We start from the raw sequence: 9,584 nt of genomic DNA, 5'->3' as shown, positions 1-9,584 counted from the left end.
TCTGTAGTGATCCCCATTATATTTTATACTGCTCCTTCTGTAGTGATCCCCATTATATTTTATACTGCTCCTTCTGTAGTGATCCCCATTATATTTTATACTGCTCCTTCTGTAGTGATCCCCATTATATTTTATACTGCTCCTTCTGTAGTGATCCCCATTATATTTTATACTGCTCCTTCTGTAGTGATCCCCATTATATTTTATACTGCTCCTTCTGTAGTGATCCCCATTATATTTTATACTGCTCCTTCTGTAGTGATCCCCATTATATTTTATACTGCTCCTTCTGTAGTGATCCCCATTATATTTTATACTGCTCCTTCTGTAGTGATCCCCATTATATTTTATACTGCTCCTTCTGTAGTGATCCCCATTATATTTTATACTGCTCCTTCTGTAGTGATCCCCATTATATTTTATACTGCTCCTTCTGTAGTGATCCCCATTATATTTTATACTGCTCCTTCTGTAGTGATCCCCATTATATTTTATACTGCTCCTTCTGTAGTGATCCCCATTATATTTTATACTGCTCCTTCTGTAGTGATCCCCATTATATTTTATACTGCTCCTTCTGTAGTGATCCCCATTATATTTTATACTGCTCCTTCTGTAGTGATCCCCATTATATTTTATACTGCTCCTTCTGTAGTGATCCCCATTATATTTTATACTGCTCCTTCTGTAGTGATCCCCATTATATTTTATACTGCTCCTTCTGTAGTGATCCCCATTATATTTTATACTGCTCCTTCTGTAGTGATCCCCATTATATTTTATACTGCTCCTTCTGTAGTGATCCCCATTATATTTTATACTGCTCCTTCTGTAGTGATCCCCATTATATTTTATACTGCTCCTTCTGTAGTGATCCCCATTATATTTTATACTGCTCCTTCTGTAGTGATCCCCATTATATTTTATACTGCTCCTTCTGTAGTGATCCCCATTATATTTTATACTGCTCCTTCTGTAGTGATCCCCATTATATTTTATACTGCTCCTTCTGTAGTGATCCCCATTATATTTTATACTGCTCCTTCTGTAGTGATCCCCATTATATTTTATACTGCTCCTTCTGTAGTGATCCCCATTATATTTTATACTGCTCCTTCTGTAGTGATCCCCATTATATTTTATACTGCTCCTTCTGTAGTGATCCCCATTATATTTTATACTGCTCCTTCTGTAGTGATCCCCATTATATTTTATACTGCTCCTTCTGTAGTGATCCCCATTATATTTTATACTGCTCCTTCTGTAGTGATCCCCATTATATTTTATACTGCTCCTTCTGTAGTGATCCCCATTATATTTTATACTGCTCCTTCTGTAGTGATCCCCATTATATTTTATACTGCTCCTTCTGTAGTGATCCCCATTATATTTTATACTGCTCCTTCTGTAGTGATCCCCATTATATTTTATACTGCTCCTTCTGTAGTGATCCCCATTATATTTTATACTGCTCCTTCTGTAGTGATCCCCATTATATTTTATACTGCTCCTTCTGTAGTGATCCCCATTATATTTTATACTGCTCCTTCTGTAGTGATCCCCATTATATTTTATACTGCTCCTTCTGTAGTGATCCCCATTATATTTTATACTGCTCCTTCTGTAGTGATCCCCATTATATTTTATACTGCTCCTTCTGTAGTGATCCCCATTATATTTTATACTGCTCCTTCTGTAGTGATCCCCATTATATTTTATACTGCTCCTTCTGTAGTGATCCCCATTATATTTTATACTGCTCCTTCTGCAGTGATCCCCATTATATTTTATACTGCTCCTTATGTATTTGTCCCCATTATATTTTATACTGCTCCTTCTACAGTGATCCCCATTTTATTTTATACTGCTCCTTCTGTAGTGATCCCCATTATATGTTATACTGCTCCTTATGTATTTGTCCCCATTATATGTTATACTGCTCCTTATGTAGTTGTCCACATTATATTTTATACTGCTCTCTCTGTAGTGATCCCATTATATTTCATACTGCTCCTTCTGCAGTGATCCCCATTATATGTTATACTGCTCCTTATGTAGTTGTCCACATTATATTTTATACTGCTCCTTCTGTAGTGATCCCCATTATATTTTATACCGCTCCCTCTGTAGTGATCCCCATTACATTTTATACTGCCACTTCTGCAGTGATCCCCATTATATTTAATACTGCTCCTTCTGTAGTGATCCCCATTACATTTTATACTGTTCCTTCTGCAGTGATCCCCATTATATTTTATACTGCTCCTTCTGCAGTGATCTCCATTATATTTTATACCGCTCCCTCTGTAGTGATCCCCATCATATTTTATACTGCTTCTTTTGCAGTGATCCCCATTATATTTAATAATGCTCCTTCTGTAGTGATCCCCATCATATTTTATACTGCTTCTTCTGCAGTGATCTCTATTATATTTTATACTGCTTCTTCTGCAGTGGTCTCCATTATATTTTATACTGCTCCTTCTATAGTGATCCCAATTATATTATACACTGCTCCTTATGTATTTGTCCCCATTACATTTTATACTGCCACTTCTGCAGTGATCCCCATTATATGTTATACTGCTCCTTATGTATTTTTCCCCATTACATTTTATACTGCTCCTTCTGTAGTGATCCCCATTATATGTTATACTGCACTTTATGTATTTGTCCCCATTACATTTTATACTGCAAGTTTATTATCCCTGACGCCAGGACTATTTCCCGAGGCAAAGCCGAGGGAAATAGTCCTGGACGAGGGGGATCATAAACTTGCAATATCCCGAAATACCCATACTTCAACTGTTTTATTATACCGATACAAATACTCCCTTACAATATTCTAAATACTATTAGACAACAATAATTTGGAAGCACCAAAGAGTTGCACCAAAATAAAACAGAAAAGTTAACCGAAGAAGCAAACAAAAAATGGATAGCACAAATTCGCTAACGGATGCCTGTACTGGTTTTTTTGTGTGTGTTCCAACTGTCTATTGCCTCCAATATGTCCGACAACTCGCTCTCGTCCAACACAGAAAACCTGGGGTCGCCATTTCTGTTGTCGTCTGCCAACAGCAATGCGAGGTGAAGGTCGGTCCAGAAAGTACCGACTCCGCTGGCCGGAAATTGCCGACGTAATTTCATTGCGCTGATTGGTCAATATTCGGTCACGCCCCAACCACGACGTCACTCAATTTCCCGCATTTTCCGAGGGAAATAGTTCCAAACTATCGCACCCCTCCAGACGAACTATTTTTCTGGCATGCAGTTAGAGGGGAAATAGCTTGTTGATGTGGTTACTTTTGTATAGTGTAAAATAAGTAGAGGTATAATAATGAGCTATACCCCTACCTTTAGCCCTAACACTCACCCTACACTCACTACAGTGAGCTATACTCCTACCTTTAGCCCTAACAGTCAATCTATACTCACTTTAGTGAGTTATACCCCTACCTTTAGCCCTAACACTCACCCCCCATTCACTACAGTGAGCTATACCCCTACCTTTAGCCATAACACTCACCCTACATTTACTCGGTGAGCTATACCCCTACCTTTAGCCCTAACACTCACTCTATACTCACTACAGTGAGCTATACCCCTACCTTTAGCCCTTACACCCACCCTACATTCACTACAGTGAGCTATATCCCTAGCTTTAGCCCTAACACTCACCCTATACTCACTACAGTGCGCTATACCCCTTACTTTAGCCCCTAACACTCACCCTATACTCACTACAGTGATCTATACCGCTAACTTTAGCCCCAACACTCACCCTATACTCACAACAGTGAGCTATACCCCGACCTTTAGCCCTAACACTCAATCTATACTCATTTTAGTGAGTTATACCCCTAACTTTAGCCCTAACACTCACCCTACACTCACTACAGTGAGCTATACCCCGACCTTTAGCCCTAAATAACAACCCTACACTCACTGCAGTGAACTATACCCCTAACTTTAGCCCTAACACTCACTCTATACTCACTACAGTGAGCTATACCCCTACCTTTAGCCCTAAAAAACAACCCTACATTCACTACAGTGAGCTATTCCCCTAACTTTAGCCCCAACACTCACCCTATACTCAATGCAGTGAGCTATACCCCTACCTTTAGCCCCAACACTCACCCTACCCTCACTACAGTGAGCTATACCCCTACTTTTAGCCCTAACGCTCACCCTATACTCACTACAGTGAGCTATACCCCTACCATTAGCCCTAAATAACAATCCTACACTCACTGCAGTGAACTATATCCCTAACTTTAGCCCTACATTTACAACCAAACACTCACTACAGTAAACTATACCCCTAATCGTATCCCTAACAACAACACAACACTCACTACAGTGAACTTTAGCCCTAACAATAACCCAACATTCATTATAGTGAACTATACCCCTAACCGTATCCCTAAAAATAACCCAACATTCACTACAGTGAACTATACCCCTAATTCTAGCCCTGACAACAATCCAGCGCTCACTACAGTGAACTATACCTCTAACTCTAGCCCTAACAACAACCCAACACTCACTACAGTGAACTATACCTAACTTTAGCCCTAACAACAACCCAACACTCACTACAGTGAACGATATTCCTATGCTATATTTTCTTCCCGTGTTACTGCGTATGAAATAATCCACTTCTCTTGTGTGAAACTGCGTCGTTTACTTATCGATGCTCTCTCGAAATAAAACTATTTAATTGCGTCAAATCATTGTTTAATTATAATGGGATATGAATAGTTGACAAAGGTATGTGAACTCAGAAATATTGTTTACGAATCCTTCAGTGTAGTTCCACGGTGACCTGTAAGCAGCCGACAATTAGTTTATTTAAGTAAACAATGTTAACTTAAGATGTTAAACAACATGGAGTTTAATAACTAGGAGTAATTTGATTAATAAAATAACTGTTTATTGTCTTGAGGCAGAAGTAAGGTACGTCATATACTTGTTTACTTCTCATCACAGTAAACATCACGTTATGTTGTTTTATATATGATTCACGTGTTACAATGATACTAGTGAGGTTACCGTGATGTGTATAGTGATAATCGGTCCACGTGATGACTAAACGCTGCCACGCTATCTTTTCTCCTCTGCATGCGTGCCTGTTTTAAAATGTCTATTATAAACAATCATCCGGGCATCGGTATGTATATATATGTAGGATCCGTATAGCAAACCCGTTCTAAGTCAAAATGGCCGGAAGTGACTACGTCCGAGGAGACCTGCTGAATTTGGTCGTATTGATGTGCTATGGTCTCGTTGGATCCAACAGTGACTTTTTCGGTCGGGAACTGTTTGGAGTCAAAACGCCCTACCTGTGGTCGAGACAGAGCTCGGACGTAACTGACCTTACGTCCGTGCAATATAATGGACAGACATGCCGCGCAGTGTACGTGGACGGACTGTACCGACATGGTGCGCGCTACCCGTTGCTGAAACAGATTAACCGGATGAACGAACTGCACAGACTGTTAAGTGGCGGGAACGGCATTGACCCGTCCGTGGTGGACTGGGTGAACGCCTTCAAAGCCGACAAGGCGGCCCAGCTGTCAGCTCTCGGCCAGCAGGAAATGGTGGTTCTCGGGGAGAGGCTCGGATCTCGATTCCAAAGTCTCCTCAGTAGCGAAAAGGACAGAATTAACTTCTACTCATCGGCGAAAGACAGAGCCAAAGACAGTGCAACGTATTTTCAGAAAGGGTTAGGAAATACAATCGGCACCAACCTCTCCATACCGACCACTATTGACACCCTCATGCTCCGTTTCTACGATTCCTGTAAGTTATACAACAAAATCATGGATAACGAAAAGACATTCGAGGAATACGATAAGTTTCTGACCGGACCCGAAATGACCAACGTGGTGACCAACGTCAACAATGCAGTTTTGAGAGGTCACTTCAACCTAACGTTCGGTGAGCTTTCTGTTTTGTTATTGATAAACAAACGATAGTAAATGCAATGGTTGTGAAATTTCATGATGCTGTTGTCACAATAAAGCAGTATCATATTGTCATCAAGCAACGGTAATGATCTTGTTTTCTGTTTGTTATCTAGAACACGTGAAGATAATACAACAGATATGTGCGTTCGAGCTCGCCTTCTTCAACACATCGGACTGGTGTAGCTACCTCAGCCTTGCAGATCTGGAGGTGATTGATTACGCTGGGGATATACAGGTAATAAACATGTAACACAGAATAACATATAGTGAAAAAGAACAGATCCAGTAGGATTGCAGTTATGATAGGAAGGATAAGATATCATACAGTTTACATACAGGTAACAAAAAACATGACTGGAAGGAAAGCTAATATCATAGGAAATAGAAAAAGGTCCGGTATAGCTGATATCATAGGGAAAGTTAGATAACATAAGGTAACAAAAGGTAACATAGAAAAAGGTCCGGTAGTATAGCTGATATCATAGGGAAAGTTATATAACATAAGGTAACAACAGGTAACATAGAAAAGGGTCGGGTAGTATAGCTGATATCATAGGGAAAGTTAAATAACATACAGGTAATAACAGGTAACATAGAAAAAGGTCCGGTAGTATAGCTGATATCATAGGGAAAGTAAGATAACATACAGGTAACAACAGGTAACATAGAAAAAGGTCCGGTAGTATAGCTGATATCTTACAAAGTTACATAGCACACAGGTAACAACAGGTAATATAGAAAAGGTCGGGTAGTATAGCTGATATCTAACAAAGTTACATAGCATACAGGTAACAACAGGTAACATAGAAAAGGTCGGGTAGTATAGCTGATATCATAGGGAAAGTTAGATAGCATACAGATAACAATAGGTAACATAGAAAAGGTCAGTAGTATAGCTGATACCATAGGGAAAGTTAGATAGCATACAGGTAACAACCGGTAACATAGAAAAAAGGTCGGGTAGTATAGCTGATATCATAGGGAAAGTTAGATAGCATACAGGTAACAACAGGTAACATAGAAAAGGTCGGGTAGTATAGCTGATATCATAGGGGAAGTTAGATAACGTACAGGTAACAACAGGTAACATAGAAAAAGGTCCGGTAGTATAGCTGATATCTTACAAAGTTACATAGCATACAGGCAACAACAGGTAACATAGAAAAGGTCGGGTAGTATAGCTGATATCTTACAAAGGTACATAGCATACAGGTAACAACAGGTAACATAGAAAAGGTCGGGGAGTATAGCTGATATCTTACAAAGTTACATAGCATACAGGCAACAACAGGTAACATAGAAAAGGTCGGGTAGTATAGCTGATATCTTACAAAGGTACATAGCATACAGGTAACAACAGGTAACATAGAAAAGGTCGGGTAGTATAGCTGGTATCATAGGGAAAGTTAGATAGCATACAGATAACAATAGGTAACATAGAAAAGGTCAGTAGTATAGCTGATACAATAGGGAAAGTTAGATAGCATACAGGTAACAACAGGTAACATAGAAAAGGTCGGGTATTATAGCTGATATCATAGGGAAAGTTAGATAGCATACAGATAACAACAGGTAACATAGAAAAGGGCCGGGTAGTATAGCTGATATCATAGGGTAAGTTAGATAACGTACAGGTAACAACAGGTAGCATAGAAAAAGGTCGGGTAGTATAGCTGATATCATAGGGTAAGTTCGATAACTTACAGGTAACAACAGGTAACATAGAAAAGGTCGGGTATTATAGCTGATATCATAGGGAAAGTTAGATAGCATACAGGTAACAACAGGTAACATAGAAAAGGGCCGGGTAGTATAGCTGATATCATAGGGTAAGTTCGATAACGTACAGGTAACAACAGGTAACATAGAAAAAGGTCGGGTAGTATTGCTGATATCATAGGGAAAGTTAGATAGCATACAGGTAACAACCGGTAACATAGAAAAAGGTCGGTAGTATAGCTGATATCTTAGAAAGTTACATAGCATACGATTTACTTAGAACTTAGATGCAACAAACAGGTATCACGCAGGTAAAAAAACATGTGGAGTAGGATAGGGTTGGAGTAAACCAATTCCTAACCATTGAAACACTAGATTGGCTATCCACATTTTTGTTGTGCATCCTATATTTGTTTTGGCATATTCTTCCTACTTCCCTCTTCTGTGACCAGTCCATAGCCTAGACTTCTCATTACATTCTACAAACTGTGCTCATACATGTAAACTAGATGATGGCGTGAATTTAAGTTGGATTACTGGTCTATGTTAGTCTTTTCCATAACTCTGATGTTGCCTGTCTAATACGCGTTAATCAGGTTAATACTCTAGAAGTCACCAGTCAACAGGGTTCTGTATCAAATGTTCTCCTCTAACACCCCAATACATAGATTGTCTGCGATAGGCAAGCTCGGTATACCTGTACCTTTACCAAACCTAATTTGATAAAGGATTCCTTTGAATTAAAGTATTGATGAATATAAACTCAAAGGCTAATCATGCTACCTACGGCCGTTTTGCTCCTCAGTTCCTTAAATTAGGGTCGTATGACTCTCACACCGCTCACACCGTATAACAGATATCGCCTTGTCCGTTTTGGTAAGCATCCCTACGTTCGATCCCATAATGGAAGTGCTAGCTGTAACCAATTGAACCTGGCTTATCCACGTCTGTACGGGTGAACTTCCTGGTGTGTTTTTGGCTTACAGTTCATGTGTGGTACGATCTTTGAGGTAGGAATTTATCTCAACTTAAACATCACCTTTTAGTAGTAGGAGCGTGATAAGAAGTGTGTTGGATATCTGTCGCACTGGTCATGGACGAGGACGATATGAAGGAGAAATACGTAAAGGGTGAAATACAAAAATGTAGAGTCCAAAACTTGACTGTGACGATAAAGACAGTGAAAATACAGCATTATGGAAAAGAATAGAATAGAAAACACATAAAGACACTGTCGACCAGGTAAACAATTAGGGTGTGTTTTCTCAATCTGGTGAACAGCTGCATAATGGTAACCTACAGTTTATGATGAGCAGGTGACATTTGGGTAACAATTACACAGAAGTAAGAAATAAGTACCATAAACGTAAATTATATTTTTATCCGGGTAGTTTAAAATAGGTATCATGTTTGGCGATGGACGATATGTATCAAGGCACATACAAATAACACACACTGTGTATTCATAGACGATTACAGTTGTGTGGTATGTATATTACAAACTGTGTGTCGTTACAGAGTAACAAAGAAGGCGGCTACCGACACGAGATCACAGCCCAGATGTCGTGTCCACTCCTCAAACACGTACTTCAACAGATGGACAAAGTGGTGACTGCCCAGTCCGACAGGTAACGCCGTCAATAATTCTGTGAAGAACAATTTTATTGCATTGATATTTTGCCAAGTCGTCACATAAATAGTAAAACTAAAAACTTAAAAACTCGACTTTGAGGAGTCATCCGAGTACTATATACATTAGAACAAAACGCAATATCCTATGTCCTTTTGCTCTGTGCTGGTGATCAGGGTATCCTCAACCCCAATACTGTCTGTGGTGGTGATCAAGGTATCCTCAACCCTTATACTGTCTGTGGTGGTGATCAGGGTATC

At 39.4% G+C, this 9,584-nt stretch overlaps 1 protein-coding gene across 1 annotated transcript; it reads left to right on the top strand.

Annotated features, from left to right (window-relative positions):
- Positions 1 to 5,067: 5,067 nt before the first annotated feature.
- On the top strand, positions 5,068 to 9,322 carry LOC110441361 (multiple inositol polyphosphate phosphatase 1-like; the record flags this gene model as incomplete). Its single annotated transcript, XM_021484477.1, has 3 exons — positions 5,068 to 5,946; positions 6,089 to 6,210; positions 9,213 to 9,322. Coding segments are annotated over exons 1-3 (953 nt in total), but the record flags the coding sequence as incomplete, so codon positions are not given.
- Positions 9,323 to 9,584: the final 262 nt, after the last annotated feature.

The sequence above is a fragment of the Mizuhopecten yessoensis genome, unplaced genomic scaffold, assembly GCF_002113885.1.
Source record: "Mizuhopecten yessoensis strain PY_sf001 unplaced genomic scaffold, ASM211388v2 scaffold715903, whole genome shotgun sequence".
Lineage (NCBI taxonomy): Eukaryota > Metazoa > Mollusca > Bivalvia > Pectinida > Pectinidae > Mizuhopecten > Mizuhopecten yessoensis.
The sequence above is the reverse complement of the archived record's forward strand: the minus strand, read 5'-3'. Positions and strand labels throughout refer to the sequence as shown.